This window comes from Aethalodelphis obliquidens, unplaced genomic scaffold, assembly GCF_003676395.1.
Source record: "Aethalodelphis obliquidens isolate GAN/ISIS:26980383/991018 unplaced genomic scaffold, ASM367639v1 scaffold92, whole genome shotgun sequence".
Taxonomy (NCBI): Eukaryota; Metazoa; Chordata; class Mammalia; order Artiodactyla; family Delphinidae; genus Aethalodelphis; species Aethalodelphis obliquidens.
In genome coordinates, this window is record NW_020838036.1 from 3,048,840 (window position 1) to 3,068,999 (window position 20,160).

General features: G+C 36.4%; 1 protein-coding gene and 1 pseudogene across 11 annotated transcripts in view; one reads left to right on the forward strand and one right to left on the reverse strand.

Moving 5' to 3' along the window:
• Positions 1 to 20,160, reverse strand: part of ATRX (ATRX chromatin remodeler) — a 195,421-nt gene that overhangs the window by 89,015 nt on the left and 86,246 nt on the right. For 9 of the 11 annotated variants that reach the window (XM_027095636.1, XM_027095642.1, XM_027095634.1 and 6 more), the window contains 2 exons: positions 16,929 to 20,011; positions 13,587 to 13,659 (listed from right to left, as the gene is read on the reverse strand). In XM_027095636.1, coding sequence (XP_026951437.1) covers positions 13,587 to 13,659; positions 16,929 to 20,011 — 3,156 coding nt within the window. The remainder of the gene's footprint in view (positions 1 to 13,586; positions 13,660 to 16,928; positions 20,012 to 20,160) is intronic. The other 2 variants (XM_027095638.1, XM_027095637.1) reach the window with 1 other exon arrangement.
• On the forward strand, positions 11,327 to 12,271 carry LOC113614238 (translation machinery-associated protein 7 pseudogene; annotated as a pseudogene).

Below are 20,160 nucleotides of genomic sequence, written 5' to 3' on the forward strand. Positions count from 1 at the left end.
TTTTTTTTTTTTTTTGACGGCACCACTCAGCTTGCGGGATCAAACCTGGGCCTCCTGCAGTGGAAGCATGAAGTCCTAACCACTGGACCGCCAGGGATTTCCCCAAATTAGTACCTTGATATAAACCGTTCTATGAAAAACTATAACCAAGGCATAATGATCTGCACCTAAAGACAGTGCTATTCATGAAACAATGATGACGTCACTAAATAACCAAAAAGCTGAACAACAGTATGAAACTATTTTTTAAGTCACATGTTCTACAATGTTTGCAGTTAATGAAAAACATCACTGTTTTCGTAAAATTAATATCAAATAACTTTTAAAAAAAGTCTTAGGAGTACAAAAATAAAAGCTGTATGAAATCAAGAACCCACAGTTTATTAAGAATTTATACATGGGCTCAAATTACAAAATGTGTATTCCCTGATTTTATGTAAAAATCTAAGTCAGCTTTAGAGGAAATTTTAACAAGAAAAAATGTATTAACATTGATATAAATTTAGAAAATTTGATCATACTAAAGATCATACTAAATAGTTCAATATTTTTATAACTGAAAAGTAAAAACAAAGACTTATGTGTCTCAATTTTATTTTTAAAATTCAAAGTAAAAGGGCTTCCCTGGTGGTGCAGTGGTTGAGAGTACGCCTGCCGATGCAGGGGACACGGGTTCGTGCCCCGGTCCGGGCAGATCCCACATGCTGTGGAGCGGCTGGGCCGGTGAGCCATGGCCGCTGAGCCTGCGCATCCAGAGCCTGTGCTCCGCAACGGAAGAGGCCACAACAGTGAGAGGCCCGCGTACCGCAAAAAAAAAAAAAAAAAAAAAAAAAATCAAACTAAAAGACAAAGACAATACAGTCAGAAAAATGAACCTTTTTTGCTAACACTAGAAAAATCCAAACTCTCCTTTTGGGCGGGGGTGCTTTTTCTCATCTAAAAGTCCCATTACAGTATCACCAAAGAATAGAGAATAGGAACAGAAGGCTGAACATAATATTTACATCTTAAGCAGAGAGATCACCACTAATGACCATATTTCTTTCATTGCTGGGAATTCTAGCATAAAAGAGAGAGCTGGTGGCAACTGTAACCAGTTTAGATATCTAAAAATAGATCCTATCCAGTGTCTAGACACCTGTATTATACTTGAGTTACAATACTTACCTGCACTATAAAGACAAAATAAATTGAACAAGAATTACCTTAAAATTGCCAGACATTTAAAACCCTTACTCAAACATGAAACAAGTAAAATACTCATTTAAAAAGCTACCTTTGTTTTTCAAACCCAATAAAGGAGAACTAAAGCAATTTTGCTAACCAAATAGGACCATCATGAAAGAAAATTCACAGAAAAAAATTATTCCAGATTCAGCAAATTTGTATAGAGAACAGATAAAGTCATGTATAGAAGATGAACATTTGGAAAAGTGTTTAAAATAGAAACCAAAGTCATATGTCAAAGGAACGTGAGATATACTCATGCCATTAATCTTTGCTGAAATCAGGTAAACAATCATCAAATATCTTTATTAGCATGAACAATATCCAGGAATCATTAATCACTTCCAAAAATATGCTGGATTAACAGCACAGACCCTGCATCAAAAAAATACCTATGACTTCCGGGAAGGTGGCGGAAGACTAAGACACGGAGATCATCTTCCTCCCCACAGATACACCAGAAATACATCTACACGTGGAACAACTCCTACAGAACACCTACTGAACGCTGGCAGAAGACCTCAGACCTCCCAAAAGGCAACAAAGCCCCCACGTACCTGGGTAGGGAAAAAGAAAAAAGAATAAACAGAGACAAAAAGATAGGGAAGGGACCTGCACCAGTGGGAAGGAGCTGTGAAGGAGGAAAGGTTTCCACACACTAGGAAGCCCCTTCGTGGGCAGAGACTGTGGGTGGCGGAGGGGGAAGCTTCGGAGCCAAGGGGGAGGCACAGCAACAGGGTTACGGGGGGCAAAGCGGAGAGATTCCTGCACAGAGGATTGGTGTGGACCGGCACTCACCAGCCCGACAGGCTTCTCTGCTCACACGACAGGGCGGGCGGGGCCGCGAGCTGAGGCTCGGGCTTCGGTCGGAGCGCAGGGAGAGGACTGGGGTTGGCGGCTTGAACATAGCCTGAAGGGGTTAGTGCACCACGGCTGGCCGGGAGGGAGTCCTGGGAAAAGTCTGGACCTGCCGAAGAGGCAAGAGACTTTTTCTTCCCTCTGTGTTTCCTGGTGCGTGAGGAGAAGTGATTAAGAACACTGCTTAAAGGAGCTCCAGAGACGGGCGCGAGCCGCGGCTAAAACCGTGGACCCCAGACACGGGCATGAGACGCTAAGGCTGCTGCGGCCGCCACCAAGAAGCCTGGGTGCAAGCACAGGTCACTATCCACACCCCTCTTCCGGAGAGCCTGTGCAGCCCGTCACTGCCAGGTTCCCGGGATCCAGGGACAATTTACCCGCGAGAACGCAAGGCGAGCCTCAGGCTGGTGCAAGGTCACGCCAGCCTCTGCCGCCGCAGGCCCGTCCCACACTCCATGCCCTTCCCTCCCCCCAGCCCGAGTGAGCCAGAATCCCCGAATCAGCGGCTCCTTTAACCCCGTCCTGTCTGAGCGAACAACAGACGACTTCCAGTGACCTACACGCAGAGGCAGGGCCAAATCCAAAGCTGAGCCCCTGTGAGCTGTGAGAACAAAGAAGAGAAAGGGAAATCTCTCCCAGCAGCCTCAGAAGCAGTGGATTAAAGCTCCACAATCAACTTGATGTACCCTGCATCTGTGGAATATATGAATGTCAGACAACGAATCATCCCAAATTGAGGAGGTGGACTTTGAGAGCAAGATTTATGATTTTTTCCCCTTTTCCTGTTTTAGTGAGTGTGTATGTGTATGCTTCTGTGTGAGATTTTGTTATGTATAGCTTTGCTTCCACCATTTGTCGTAGGGTTCTATCCATCCGTTTTTAATTTTTTTTCTTAATAATTAATTTTAATAACTTTATTTTATTTTACTTTATCTTCTCTCTTTCGTTCTTTTTTCTTTCTATCCTTCCTTCCCTCCTTTAGACAGTGAATCATCCCAAATTGAGGAGGTGGACTTCGAGAGCAAGATTTATGATTTTTTCCCCTTTTCCTCTTTTGGTAAATGTGTATGTCTATGCTTCTGTATGAGATTTTATCTCTATAGCTTTGCTTCCACCATTTGTCCTAAAGTTCTATCCGTCCGTTTTTGTTTTTTTTAAATTTATTTCTTAATAATTATTTTTAATTTAATAACTTTACTATATTTTAGTTTATTATATTTTACTTTATCTTTTCTTTTTTCCTTCCTTCCCTCCTTCCTTCCTTCCTCCCACCGTCCCGCTCCCTCCCTCCTTTCCTTCACTCCATCTTTTCTTTCTTTCTTCCTTCCTTCCTACCTTCCTTCCTTGCTTCCTTTCTTTCTTCCTAGTTCTACTAATTCTTTCTCTCTACTTCTTCTCCCTTTTATTCTGAGCTGTGTGGATGAAAGGCTCTTGGTGCCACAGCCAGGAGTCAGTGCTGTGCCTCTGAGGTGAGACAGCCAACTTCAGGACACTGGTCCACAAGAGACCTACCAGCTCCACATAATATCGAATGGCGAAAATCTCCCAGAGATCTCCATCTCAAAGCCAGCACCCAGCTTCACTCAACGACCAGCAAGCGACAGTGCTGGACACCCTATGCCAAACAACTAGCAAAACAGGAACACAACCCCACCCATTAGCAGACAGGCTGCCTAAAATCATAATAAGTCCACAGACACCCCAAAACACACCACCGGACGTGAACCTGCCCACCAGAGAGACAAGATCCAGCCTCATCCACCAGAACACAGGCACTAGTCCCCTCCACCAAGAAGCATACACTACCCACTGAACCAAACTTAGCCACTGGGGAAAGAAACCAAAAATAAGGGGAACTACCAACTTGCAGCGTGCAAAAAGGAGACGTCCAAACACAGTAAGATAAGCAAAATGAGAAGACATAAAAACACACTGCAGTTGAAGGAGCAAGATAAAAACCAACCAGACCTAACAAATGAAGAGGAAATAGGCAGTCTACCTGAAAAAGAATTCCGAATAATGATAGTAAAGATGATCCAAAATCTTGGAAATAGAATGGACAAAACGGAAGAAACATTTCACAAGGACCTAGAAGAATTAAAGATGAAACAAAAAACAATGAACACCACAATAAATGAAATTAAAAATACTCTAGATGGGATCAATAGCAGAATAACTGAGGCAGAAGAACGGATAAGTGACCTGGAAGATAAAATAGTGGAAATAACTACTGCAGAGCAGAATAAAGAAAAAAGAATGAAAAGAACTGAGGACAGTCTCAGAGACCTCTGGGACAACATTAAACGCACCAACATTCGAATTATAGGGGTTCCAGAAGAAGAAGAGAAAAAGAAAGGGACTGAGAGAATATTTGAAGAGATTGTACTTGAACACTTCCCAAATATGGGAAAGGAAATAGTTAATCAAGTCCAGGGAGCACAGAGAGTCCCATGCAGGATAAATCCAAGGAGAAATACGCCAAGACACATATTAATCAAATTGTCAAAAATTAAATACAAAGAAAACATATTAAAAGCAGCAAGGGAAAAACAACAAATAACACACAAGGGAATCCTCATAAGGTTAACAGCTGATCTCTCAGCAGAAACTCTGCAAGCCAGAAGGGAGTGGCAGGACATATTTAAAGTGATGAAGGAGAAAAACCTGCAACCAAGATTACTATACCCAGCAAGGATCTCATTCAGATTTGATCGACAAATTAAAACCTTTACAGACAAGCAAAAGCTGAGAGAGTTCACCACCACCAAACCAGCTTTACAACAAATCCTAAAGGACCTTCTCTAGGCAAGAAACACAAGAAAAGGAAAAGACCTACAATAACAAACCCAAAACAATTAAGAAAATGGGAATAGGAACATGCATATTGATAATTACCTTAAATGTAAATGGACTAAATGCTCCCACCAAAAGACAGAGGTTGGCTGAATGGATACAAAAATAAGACCCATATATATGCTGTCTAAAAGAGACCCACTTCAGACCTACAGACACATACAGACTGAAAGCAAGGGGATGGAAAAACATATTCCATGCAAATGGAAACCAGAAGAAAGCTGGAGTAGCAATTCTCATATCAGACAAAATAGACTTTAAAATAAGGACTATTAGAAGAGACAAAGAAGGACACTACATAAAGATCAAGGGATTGATCCAAGAAGAAGATATAACAACTGTAAATATTTATGCACCCAACATAGGAGCACCTCAATACATAAGGCAAATACTAAAAGTCATAAAAGGGGAAATCGACAGTAACACATTCAGAGTAGTGGACTTTAACACCCCACTTTCACCAATGGACAGATCATCCAAAATGAAAATAAATAAGGAAACACAAGCTTTAAATGATACATTAAACAAGATGGACTTAATTGATATTTATAAGACACTCCGTCCAAAAACAACAGAATACACACTTTTCTCAAGTGCTCATGGAACATTCTCCAGGATAGATCATATCTTGGGTCACAAATCAAGCCTTGGTAAATTTAAGAAAATTGAAATTGTATCAAGTACCTTTTCCAACCACAACGCTATTAGACAAGATACCAATTACAGGAAAAGATCTGTAAAAAATACCAACACATGGAGGCTAAACAATACACTACTTAATAACGAAGTGATCACTGAAGAAATCAAAGAGGAAATCAAAAAAATACCTAGAAACAAGTGACAATGGAGACACGACGACCCAAAACCTATGGGATGCAGCAAAAGCACTCCTAAGAGGGAAGTTTATAGCAATACAATCCTACCTTAAGAAACAGGAAACATCTCGAATAAACAACCTAACCTTGCACCTAAAGCAATTAGAGAAATAAGAACAAAAACACCCCAAAGTTAGCAGAAGGAAAGAAATCATAAAACTCAGATCAAAAATAAATGAAAAAGAAATGAAGGAAACGACAGCAAAGATCAATAAAACTAAAAGCTGGTTCTCTGAGAAGATAAACAAAATAGATAAACCACTAGCAAGACTCATCAAGGAAAAAAGGGAGAAGACTCAATAGAATTAAAAATGAAAACGGAGAAGTAACAAGTGATACTTCAGAAATACAAAGGATCATGAGAAATTACTACAAGCAACTCTATGCCAATAAAATGGACAACCTGGAAGAAATGGACAAATTCTTAGAAATGCACAACCTGCCAAGACTGAATCAGGAAGAAACAGAAAATATGAACAGACCAATCACAAGCACTGAAATTGAAACTGTGATTTAAAATCTTCCAACAAACAAAAGCCCAGGACCAGATGGATTCACAGGCGAATTCTATCAAACATTTAGAGAAGAGCTAACACCTATCCTTCTCAAACTCTTCCAAAATATAACAGAGGGAGGAACACTCCCAAATTCCTTCTACGAGACCACCATCACCCTGATACCAAAACCAGACAAGGATGTCACAAAGAAAGAAAACTACAGGCCAATATCACTGATGAACATAGATGCAAAACTCCTCAACAAAATACTAGCAAACAGAATCCAACAGCACATTAAACAGATCATACACCATGATCAAGTGGGGTTTATTCCAGGAATGCAAGGATTCTTCAACATATGCAAATCAATCATTGTGATACACCATATTCACAAATGGAAGGATAAAAACCATATGATCATCTCAATAGATGCAGAGAAAGCTTTTGACAAAATTCAACATCCATTTATGATAAAAACCCTGCAGAAAGTAGGCACAGACGGAACTTTCCTCAACATAATAAAGGCCATATATGACAAACCCACAGCCAACATCGTCCTCAATGGTGAAAAGCTGAAAGCATTCCCACTAAGATCAGGAACAAGACAAGGTTGCCCACTCTCACCACTCTTATTCAACAGTTTTGGAAGTTTTAGCCACAGCAGTCAAAGAAAAGGAAATAAAAGGAATCCAAATCGGAAAAGAAGTAGTAAATCTGTCACTATTTGTAGATGACATGATACTATACATAGAGAATCCTAAAGATGCTACCAGAAAACTACTAGAGCTAATCAATGACTTTGGTAAAGTAGCAGGATACAAAATTAATGCACAGAAATCTCTGGCATTCCTATACACTAATGATGAAAAATCTGAAAGTGAAATCAAGAAAACACTCCCATTTACCACTGCAACAAAAAGAATAAAATATCTAGGAATAAACCTACCTAAGGAGACAAAAGACCTGTATGCAGAAAATTATAAGACACTGATGAAAGAAATTAAAGATGATACAAATAGATGGAGAGATATACCATGTTCTTGGATTGGAAGAATCAACATTGTGAAAATGACTCTACTACCCAAAGCAATCTACAGATTCAGTGCAATCCCTATCAAACTACCACTGGCATTTTTCACAGAACTAGAACAAAAAATTTCACAATTTGTATGGAAACACAAAAGACCCCGAATAGCCAAAGCAATCTTGAGAACGAAAAACGGAGCTGGAGGAATCAGGCCCCCTGACTTCAGACTATACTACAAAGCTACAGTAATCAAGACAGTATGGTACTGGCACAAAAACAGAAAGATACATCAATGGAACAGGATAGAAAGCCCAGAGATAAACCCACGCACATATGGTCACCTTATCTTTGATAATGGAGGCAGGAATGTACAGTGGAGAAAGGACAGCCTCTTCAATAAGTGGTGCTGGGAAAACTAGACAGGTACATGTAAAAGTATGAGATTAGATCACTCCCTAACACCATAAACAAAAATAAGCTCAAAATGGATTAAAGACCTAAATGTAAGGCCAGAAACTATCAAACTCTTAGAGGAAAACATAGGCAGGACACTCTATGACGTAAATCACAGCAAGATTCTTTTTGACCCACCTCCTAGAGAAATGGAAATAAAAACAAAAATAAACAAATGGGAACTAATGAAACTTCAAAGCTTTTGCACATCAAAAGAAACCATAAACAAGACCAAAAGACAACCCTCAGAATGGGAGAAAATATTTGCAAATGAAGCAACCGACAAAGGATTAATCTCCAAAATTTATAAGCAGCTCATGCAGCTTAATAACAAAAAAACAACCAACCCAATTCAAAAATGGGCAGAAGATCTAAATAGACATTTCTCCAAAGAAGATATACAGACTGCCAACAAACACATGAAAGAATGCTCAACATCATTAATCATTAGAGAAATGCAAATCAAAACTACAATGAGGTATCACCTCACACCCGTCAGAATGGCCATCATCAAAGAATCTAGAAACAATAAATGCTGGAGAGGGTGTGGAGAAAAGGGAACCCTCTTGCACTGTTGGTGGGAATGTAAATTGATACAGCCACTGTGGAGAACAGTAAGGTGGTTCCTTAAAAAACTACAAATAGAACTACCATATGACCCAGCAATCCCACTATTGGGCATATACCCTGAGAAAACCATAATTCAGAAAGAGTCATGTACCAAAATGTTCATTGCAGCTCTATTTACAATAGCCCAGAGATGGAAACAACCTAAGTGTCCATCATCGGATGAATGGATAAAGAAGATGTGGCACATATATACAATGGAATATTACTCAGCCATAAAAAGAAACGAAATTGAGCTATTTATAATGAGTTGGATAGACCTAGAATCTGCCATACAGAGTGAAGTAAGTCAGTAAGAGAGAGACAAATACTGCATGCTAACACATATATATGGAATTTAGGAAAAAAAATGTCATGAAGAACCTAGGAGTAAAACAGGAATAAAGACACAGACCTACTAGAGAATGGACTTGTGGATATGGGGAGGGGTAAGGGTAAGCTGTGACAAAGCGAGAGAGAGGCATGGACATATATACACTACCAAACGTAAGGTAGATAGCTAGTGGGAAGCAGCCGCCTAGCACAGGGAGATCAGCTCGGTGCTCTGTGACCGCCTGGAGTGGTGCGATAGGGAGGGTGGGAGGGAGGGAGACGCAAGAGGAAAGAGATATGGGAACATTTGTATATATATATAGCTGATTCATTTTGTTGTAAAGCAGAAACTATCACACCATTGTAAAGCAATTATACTCCAATAAAGATGTTTAAAAAATTAAATTAAATTAAAAATAAAAGAATACCTACACCGAGCTAGTAGGGAAAAAAAATAATCATTTGCATGTTTTCCAGTCTGAAAAGCAAAGTATTACCAAATGATAAAATACTTGGAAAATTTGAAGGCTACGGTGTAGTCCCACAATAATTAAACAGAACTTCTTGGGCTTCCCTGGTGGCGCAGTGGTTGAGAATCTGCCTGCCAATGCAGGGGACACGGGTTCGAGCCCTGGTCTGGGAAGATCCCACATGCCACGGAGCAACTAAGCCCGTGCGCCACAGCTACTGAGCCTGCGCGACTGGAGCCTGTGCTCTGCAACAAGAGAGGCCACGACAGTGAGAGGCCTGCGCACCACGATGAAGAGTGGCCCCCGCTCGCAGCAACTAGAGAAAGCCCTCGCACAGAAACGAAGACCCAACACAGCCAAAAATAAATAAATAAATAAATTTATAAAAAAAAACACAGAACTTCTATTAACATTGGGTAATTTCTTTAAGCAATCTCTAAATCAAACTTTGCTTCAATGAAAAAAAAATCATTTAGTCCCACTGAGAGAGAAATTATGAGAAAAATTATGCGGTATTTGTAGACCCAACTAAGCATTTTTCAACTACAAAGTAAATACATGTATCTGTGTGGCAGGAGAGGGTATCCATATAAAAACCTCAGCTTTTAAACAAAATTGGAATTAAAAAAAAAGAATGCTGATTTAGAAAAAAATGTAGCAATCTAGTTTTCTCCTCTTAAAAGCTCAGTTTTAAATATTTTCCACGCCCTGTAAAAATACAAATGAAGAATATTCTTAAAATATTTCTTTTTTGGGAGGAATGGATTCTTCAGTGACTGTTTTAGTATGCAACCCCTAAAGCAAAGCCTGGTTTAATAATCCTCAACACTATCACTGTTGAACTTGAATACACTACCATCTTATGACTGAGGCTAATTCACAGTGCAGGTATTAAAATATAGGACATTAAATATCCTTTCAATGAAAGAACCAATTTCAAACATAACTAACAGGTATTTGAAAGGCAACATTAACATAATGGCACATTCAAATAAATGACTTTAAAATTACGGGTATAATTTAAATAACCTGACAAACTGTTTTATATTATTATTCTCCCTTTCAAAAAGTACATAAAGTCTAAGCTATAAAATTTGAAGTAAATTCTCAGTTATACAAAATTGAAAGTATAAAGTTCGTCCACTATTTAATTTTTTCTAAAAAGCTCAGTCAAAAAATCGTAAAAGTTAACCTGTTATTCAACCTATAATTCTTGTCATTGTTTATTAAATAAATGCAATTAAATAGAAATTACTTTACAAGTTAGACCACTCTATCTCACAACAGCATACATTTACTTTCAAATATGAATGATACTACATAATAGACTAAATACATAATAGACTAAATACACTAAAATAACATAAACTTATTTATTCACACCTACTGAAATATTCAGGACATGACTAAGTTCTTTAAATGACCTCAAAAGCTATTATAACTTTAAAACAGAAAAGATAAACAATGGTGAAATCTGTTGTAAAACTTTCACACACATATATAAGTAAATATGTCATATATAAGTACATATGTTTTGGGAATTATTACTTCGTCAATTTTAGAAATATCAAAACTTCTTTGGCTACAAACTAGCCTACATATCTTGGTTCAATCAAATTCTTTCAACTCTCATGAAAAGATGGATTATAATTAAAATTAAATGCTTGAACAAGCGAAAAGTTTTACAGAAATTTATTGCATCCAAATAGTTAACCATTTGCATTAATACACTATTTACCTCTCCATAAACATTAACACTGAAAATGTATTACAATACTGCTAAAAAGGCAAAGCATATGAAATTTATACACAATTACACAATTGTGTACAAATTTATACACAATTACAATATGCTGTCTACCAAAATACATCCTACTCAAAAATGTGAAAGGTAAAAATAATTCCAAGACTTTATCATGATCTGAAAACAAATTTTTAAAAGTTGTTTAGTGCATATTCAAATATGCTCAAGTACGCTGTCTATACCAAAATAATTCAAGAAGGTATTTGTATCCCCATCATTAGATAACCCATGGGTATTAGATACCTCATTGGTATATTGGATATGAAACAAGTTATTAATGGCATATTTTATAAAAGCACACTAAACTGAATATAAAGAAAAACATGCTCAAGGTAAAATTCAATTCTTCTCAAAAGTACTCAACAGGGCTGTATTTTTTAATCACAAATGCAAGATGGAATTAAAGACACCTTTCAATAAAATAATTGCCAGTTACAGAGAGATATGATCAAGTAGCTTAAAAGATAAAAATGATATTTATATTTTGACAAGCTCTAACACAAATAAAAAATTATCATACCTTAATGACACTCATTTGGTGTTTAAATACGAAATTAAGATTCTAACTCATAAGTAAATTAGGATATAGCATGTTTTAAACATTATTAGCCTTTCAATAACATTTGAGGCCTTAAGATTTACAAGAAAGCAAATGGTAGCATAAATAAATGAAGAGGAATTAAAGCATTTTAAAAGAGAATAAAATTTTAAATGCTTTCATAATCTCACTGTGATCATATCATATACTATATAAAATGCCTGATGAATAAAATGTATGCCTTCACCATTCCATTATGGACCCGACCCCGATCCCACAAAATAATTGGATATATATTTTTAATTAAAAAATAAGTAGGTAGGGGGCGGAGAGGGACGGGACCCGGCGGGGGCCAGGCTGAGCGTGCTCGTGTCGCATGCAGGTGGCAAGAAGAAGCCCCTGAAGCAGCCCAAGAAGCAAGCCAAGGAGATGGACAAGATAAGGCATTCAAGCAGAAACAGAAGGAGGAGCAAAAGAAACTCGAGGAGCTAAAAGCGAAGGCCGCGGGGAAAGGCCCCCTGGCAACAGGCGGAATTAAGAAATATGGCAAAAAGTAAGCTGTTCCTTGTGCCTGAGGCAATGATGATCCTTAGTTCCATTCCTGTTTAAACATCTGGATTAAACATCTGGATTCCCTGCCATAACATCTGTTGCCACCTATAGCTAGAATGAAGTGTTGTCTTGGAACCTATTGTACATTTAAGAATAAACTTTTGTAAAAAAAAAAAAATAAGTAGGTAAAGCAGCATCTGAGTCTTTGCATCTGTGATTAAGCTCTATTCAAAAGTGCAAAATAAAATTGTTCATTCACCTTAATAAAAACGCCCTCCTGTTAATTAGGAGAATGCTGATCTTTGAAACAGAAAAATCTATCAGCACCAGCAAGATATAAAACAGCTAGAGTGACAGCTGGCCCCACAGTATTTACCAACTCAAAGTTAATTCCTTACAAAATTATGACACAAAAATTACATGTTTATCTTCATGTTTTCTTAATTATTAGAGTTTACTATTAGGAATAAATGGATGGTTAATACAGTACTAAGTAGTAAAACCTCAAGTCTATTATAGATTTTTTGGTGCTAGAATTAATCAGAAAACATTTCATCCAACCCTTTTGTTTTAAAGAACAGAAAATTTTGGCAAAGAGTAGTTAAGTCACTTGCCCACGATCACACAGAAAGGTTAGAACTAGAAGTCAGATATTCTTATCCCCATTATTCCAAAATTCCATCCACTATACCACACTGTCTTCTCGTTGAAGATTATGAGTGTGGGGGATCCTATAGTCCAGGAAGGGTTTAAAAAATATGTAAAAACATTATGGTTATACTCTTTAATACCTTTGTTTTCTTTATTCCTCATTGCTAGAATATGGGTGTATCTTTATTTTTTTTCTTCTCCCAGCTATTCCTTAGTTAAGTCAATCTGTACAGGCTACACTGTTCCCATATAAACCTACTAAGTATTAAAATTAATACTATCATACTGTCTACTTCTATTTTATTTGACAAACTGTTAAAATCTAAATCAGTCTAGATACTTTGCAAATTCATACTTATTTTGAAAGCAATTTCTTAATCTTAAACATCTTAGCAGTCTCTTTTTCACTTTGAACAGGTTTTAATGAATAGGACCACCACACTGGATGGCAATTTAAAACAATAATCAAATATTGAGGAGAGAGATGTCTGTTGTCACCAATTTATTGAGATATGATTTACTTTTACCAATAAAATAATCTGTCAAAATTAAAATATTCTCAAAAAACTATCACTAAATTACAGGGAAACATAAAAAATGACAGTGCTGTATTTATAACACACCCTATGCTAGGTGTGTTACTATTTATATTTCTTTTAAGGTTTCTGAGTTTTAGCCCATTTTCTGGCCTTTCTTTCAAACTTGCAGGAAGACTGTGAGCGAGTCTTTCTAAGGCAGGCACTCCTGGTTTTTAAACCTGCTTGTGGTTCCCTTGCTGCTGTTTGTGCCCACACCTAGGGTGTGTTATAATCTTTTTAAAGTCCTTACAGATGGATTCATACCTATTCTCAGGATCATTGTCATCGTCGTCATCATCCACTGTGACAGGCATTGATTTAGATAAGGCTTCATCTCCTTGAAGGAACAAAAGTGTACTTAAAATTAGCTTTAAATTATCTTTATAAGTAAAACCATGTAAAATAAAACTGAAAGCCAAAAACTTTAAAACAACTAGTGAGTTCTAAAGTATACTCTGGGATCCAAAACATGAATAAAAAGGATTTATAAGGAAAGTACAATGGGGAATTTAAGAAGTGTCAGCAGCAAAATAATAAATAGTTGGATGTTACATATTTCAAAGTTCCTTCCCAGAGCACAAGAATTTTAAAACTCATCCATCTTTTATCATTCACCACCGTATTAGCATAAGTTTGTGGCTAAAATAAGCTTTGTAGTGATCCATTTTAAGTTTAAAGTTAACAGATGTCTAATTTTTCCTGTATCATTGAAGAACTTTTTAAAATGCTATTAATACTTGGTAGTACCAAATAATTTTAAAATATACCTGAATTTGTATGGTATCCAGGAGTAGAATCATCCAGAGATATATTCAAGTACAGTAAAACTTACTTCCTTACAAAAAGCAACGTTTCTATCCTTTGATTAAAACTATAAAGAGATTAAGATTTGTGCATTTCATTGTATGTAAATTTTGCCTCAAAAACAAACTTAAACACTGTACTCTAGTTAACACTATATACGCTGAAGTAACCAGGGAGAATTATGTTAATGTTTACCATTTACTTTCAAATGCATCAAAGATTTCAAGGGCATTACACTGAGTGAAAAAAGACAATTTCAAAAGGTTACACACTTCATGATTCCATCTCAAAATAACAAAATTACAGAGATGGAAATCAGATTAACAATTGCCACAGGTTAAGAATAGAGATATGCTAGGGAGTGTGCATAAGGGGTAGCACAAAGGAACTTGTGGTAATGAAAGTTCAGTATCTTGGTTGTCTGTGGTGGTTATATTTACAAAGCTACACGTGATACAAATTTTGCACAGAACTATACTTACACACACACACACAAATGAAGGAGTACATGTAAAACTGGTGAAATCTGAATAAATCTTCAGTTTCCTGGTTCTGAGATTGCACTATAATTATGAAAGATGTTACCATTGGAGGGAAATTAATGAAAGGCATACAAAACCTCCCTGTACATTTTCTTGCAACTTCCTGTGAATTTATAATTATTTCAAAATAAACAGTTAAAAGGGGGGAAAAGTTAGGTACACTGATGGATACATAGGATATATAGATAAGTATGTGATAAAGCAAATACAGTACAATGTTAACTGTAGAAATTTTTCTGCATATTTAATATTTTTTCATAATAAAATACTGGGGGAAAATATTGGAGAAAAAAATCCCATAAGGAACACAGACACCTACAGGTTCAGGATAGAAATATGCTAAATATAGAAAGGCAATAATAAATCTCACAATATCTTAGCAAACTCACAATAAATACCTCATTCAAACAGACCAATCTTCAAATGAAATATTACTAGTGATATTACCATTGTTCCTCTTTACTACACCTTTGAAAATGTTACCCATCCTTCAAAGTCAAGTTCAAATGCTACCCGTTCTTTTAAGTCTTCCTCCAATGTTTATATTAAGTGGCTCACTTGCTATTTATCACACAGCCCCATTTTAGTTTTATATCTTTCTTCTGGTATTTTTTTTTAAAAATGACTTATCTATGTCTATCTTGCTCATTGGACTATAACCTCCTAGGATCGTGTTCTTCATCTTGGTTGGTCATGCCATGCCACAATTTCTAGGAAAATGTTGTACCCTGTAACAGGATACCCAACTATTGCTGAATAAATTGGAATCCTCTAAATTCATGGGAGCAGGGGAGGCTTTTTAAGAGCTCATAAAAACTGTCACCTAAATTAAGTTGGACATATTGGGAGAATAAATAAATTTAGCAACTATTATATTATGTTTTGAATACAAATCCACAATCTCATACACAATTTGAAAATCCAAAAAGTTCTCAAAATTTAAAGTTTTGTAAGGTGGTGCCAAAGTTCATTTGGCAGCAAAATCTAATCTGAACTGTTTATTCCTCTTACATGTAAACGTTCATATGTTTTGCTGCGGAAATACTAATGTGTTTGATTATGGGGCCTCAGGACCTACTGGGGCTACTATATAATATATGATAACTACTCTGTATTACCTTCCTAAAAACAAAAAAGTTGAAAATCCTGAAATACATTAAGCCCCAAGAATATCAGGGACTGCGGACCTGTAGTTAAAACAGCCATACAGGCAGAACTCCATCTAGGTATCTGATATAGCAGAGCATTAAAATGAGTATACCATGCATATCCCACTTGGTTTTCAAACCAACTCACTGGAGCTCCAAAAAAGGGATTTAAAGTTTTACTAAAAATCAAGATTCAAGTGAATTCCACTAAAATCCAACTGGGATAAATGGAAAATCACAACAAAAGGAAAGAAAGGAAAAATTTTTAACATTTTGCTTGTGCTGGGAAAACAGTTACATAAGAAATCTACTTTATATTTTAAAATTAATTTTAAGTGTCCCTGGTTAACTGATGGGTTTTACTGACTTAAAAAAAAAGACAATATGACCAACAAGTGTACATTTACTATACAACTGATTTTTTTTAAAGAACTGCCATAATGATAAATATTTTTAATTTTTTTTTGGGGGGGGCATATTATTGACCGGTTGACCCAAACCCTAATTGTCCTAGTGCTCTATCTCATCAGGGTAGGGTAATCCACCTACTTTCTGGATTTCTTTCTTCCTCTATTTTGTTAGTGTTAAAAATGGAAATATCTTTTCATGTCATTAGAAAAAAATTGATGAGCATAAGCAAAGGGTTTCAATAAATAAACTTAAATTTTTCTGAGGATTTCATAGGACACAAAGTTACTCTGCCCAATTTAAAAAGTCAGATGAATGGCAAAGCAGTTAAAACTTTCACACACATTATATCCATACCAAGCACTCATCTCCATTACTTGAATAAATATCTACTGAACTACTAGCACCAGTCTGATCTTCCTTCATAAATTACTTTTCATTACTCCAAATAAAAGCATTAAACATTGATAAATTTACCCAACACACTTGGTATAACTGATACAGAATACTAACAATGCTGCAAATACCTCCCAATGATGACCAAAAAATGGAGAAAGAGTTTCTAGTAAATCTCTATAAAGAATTTTTAAATGGTGTTTTCCTAAACAGTAAGTAACCTTGCGTTTGATTGACTTCAGAGAAAATTAAACAATGTAGTTATTCAAGAGGGAGAAAGTACAAATTTTCTATTTATTTTCTCATACCTGAAGATTGACAAAATCCAGTATGTGAAGACAGCACTAAATTTTCAGTCACAGGCTTTATTTTCTGCTCATCACTGCTCCCCTCACCTACAGAATTCTGATCATCATCTCCTATATCAGAAGAAGATGAGGAAGAAATGTCAGCCTGCTTCCTTTTAGTGCTTGTTCTTAGGGAGTTTCTCATTTTCTCCTTCATATTGCCTGCCTTCTTTTTAGCTGAAGCTCTTTGTTTCTTCAGCTTTTTATTATCTTCGGAACTCTCCTCAACGTCAGAAGATGATGAGCCATTTTGTACTTCCTTGGTATTTCTCTTTGAATTTAAATTTCTTCTTTCCCTTAATTCGATTCTTTTTGGTCTCTTATCAGAAGAATCACAACCATCTTCTTTCATGGAATATTTCTCAGTATCAGATGATGAACAATCTTGTCTCTTCCTTGAACTCTTTTCAGGTAAGTTGCACCTTTTCTTCTCTCGACTGGATGTTCCATTCTTACTCCTCTTATCTTCGGAAGAATCACAACTATCTCTTTTCCCTGGTAACTTCTCAGCATTATCAGATAATTCATCCTTCTTTTTAGAAGTTTTATCTTTTATTTTTTTACTCTTCTTTTCCCCATCAGTTGTGTCATTCTTACTTTGTTTTATGCCTTTAGGAAAATGACAAATTTCTTCTCCTTCGGGTAATTTCTCAGTGCTATCAGATGATGATTCATACTGTTGTTCCATCTTAATTACTTTTTTCTTCAAGTCTGTAGTTTTCTTTTCTTTTTCTTCAGTTCCCTTTTTGCTCTGCTTGTTATCATCTTCAGAGGATTCATCACTCTGTTCTTTCTTTGGGAACTTCTCAGCAACATCAGATAAGCCACCTTGTACTTTCTTACACATTTTGGTTTTCAGATACTTACTCTTTTCTTTAGTTTCAGCAACCTTTTTGTCTTCTGGAGAATTAAAACTCTCCTCTTTCCCAGAAGAAAGCTTATCAGCACCATCTGAGGAAACACTTGGCTGCTGCTTCTTAGAGAGTCGATCTCTCAATTCCATGAGAGTCTTGTCGTTATCAACTATGCCTTCTGCTGAAGAGAAATTCTCTCTCTCTTCTTTCCTTTCAGCATCATCAGATGATCCTTCCTGGGCAGTCCTCAAACTTTTCTGACCTTGATTATCCATTCCTTTTTTGCTGTGTTTTTCATCTTCAGAAGAATCATAATCTTCTTTATTTGGAACTCTTTTTGTTGTTGTTCTGGCAGTCCCGATTTTACTCATACTCTTTATCTCCTTTTCTAATTCTGAGTCATAATTAGAAGATTCAGACTGGTTTTGTCGTTTCTTTTTAGAAATTATAGACCTTTTAGCTGATTTGCCTTTTTTAATATCAAAATCTGAGCCAGAAGTAGAACTTTTTCGTTTCCTTTTTCCTTTATCATCTTTTCCTGTTTGAGTCTTTACATCATACAAAGTCTTCTCATGATTTGTATGAGGTTCATTAATATCAGTATCTGAAGAAGAACTGTGACTCATCCTGGATACTTCTTTGAGGATTGCTAGCATTTCATCAGAATCTGAATTTTGATCCACAGTCTCTGACTGCTTAGATTTAGGCAATTTATTAGGTTTAGGATTATCTATAGCACTGTCAGAAGAATTCCGCTTATCCTTTTTTCTCATTGAAACTGATAGTTTTTGTTTCTCCTTAACGGTGTCATTATTTTCTTCATCTGAATTAAATGTTGTAGGGTTGGTTTCTGTCTGTCGCCTCAAGGGTGTAGTCTTTACACGTGGGGATCTTCGAAGATCAGATTCTTCTGAAAGTAATGGAACTTCACTTTCAACCAAATGCTCATTATCATTCTTTTCCTGTTCAAGTCCACAGTTCTCCAGCTTGGGGTTCAGACAAGAACTTCTATAGCTATCTTTATCTTGTGGAACTTCCTGACAATCAGCACCTTTAATTGGGGAATTAGAAAGGGAAACAGGGGTGAGTTTAACATATAATTCTTTTGTTACTTTAGCTGTTGTTTTTGATTTAATACCTCCTCTGTTGTCTTTTGAAGTAATATTTAATTTTACAGAACTCTCCAGTTCTTGCTCAGTTCCACTGTTGCCATCTCCCTGATAATCTGCTGAACTCTGAACTTCCATAGCAGTCTCAAGATTCTCAAAAATGTCTTCTGGAACTGAGGAAGGAACAGACACAATATCCATGTCTAAGTCTTCAGAAGTGTTAGCAGGTTCATACTGAGGTTCTTCTTTTTTATCAGATTTTTTATGTTCACCACTGGGATTTTTATTTGCTCTTTGTTCCTCTACTGCAACACTCTGATCCACACGCTCACCATCTACCTGCTTTCTTGACAGTTTAGCTTCTGATTTTGAAAAATCCTTCCTTTCCAAAGCACAGGGTTTTTCCCCTTTTCGTACTTTTGTTTCAGTCTTAGCATCTATGACTTTATGCTCTTTGGTATTTTTCTCTTTGTTTACAGCATCCAAAGCTCGAATCTCTGAATTCAAATCTTCTTCTAACGCAAGATGAGCTTTCTTAATATCAGCCAACACAGATTTAAAAGCCTTAAGCTGACGTAACTTTGTAGCAGAACTGATTTCTGAATTATCCGTTGCCTGCTTCAAAAACTTAACGTAACTGGAGTTCATGTTGGCAGTAGTCTCAATCAGTTTCTTTGCCTTCTTAATCATCTCCTTGGGCACAATTAGTGCTGAATAAGAGTAGGTTACAGAACCAGAACATGAATCATCTAATTTCTTTTCTTCTCCATTACAATTTGAACTGTTTTTCTTTGGAGAAAATCTGGGTGTATGGTCATATACTTTACTACTCTTTTCATTGTCAACTTTTATCTTCTTCTTATTTTGTTGCAACAACTGTTCTAAGTTTTCAAATACGCTGTTACATGCTGTGACCAAATCCAACAAAGGCTCCGGGTGACAAATGTAGCAATACCATTGGTTGTTTTCATCCATTATTGTAGACAGCTCCTTTCGACCAAGGTTGCGTAGAATGCATTTCTTGCAGAAGGCATTATGGCAAAAGTCACAACAAATCAAGTTTCCACCTTCTGCACACCATCTGAAATTATTTAAAGATTAAAATATTATTCTGAAATGAAACACATTTTAAACCTTTACAGTATTAAAGCAATTTAAAATTTCCTGGCAGCAATTTTAATAGCAAAGTAATTTTGGTCATTTACTTATTCTTTATTAGAAAATTAAAAG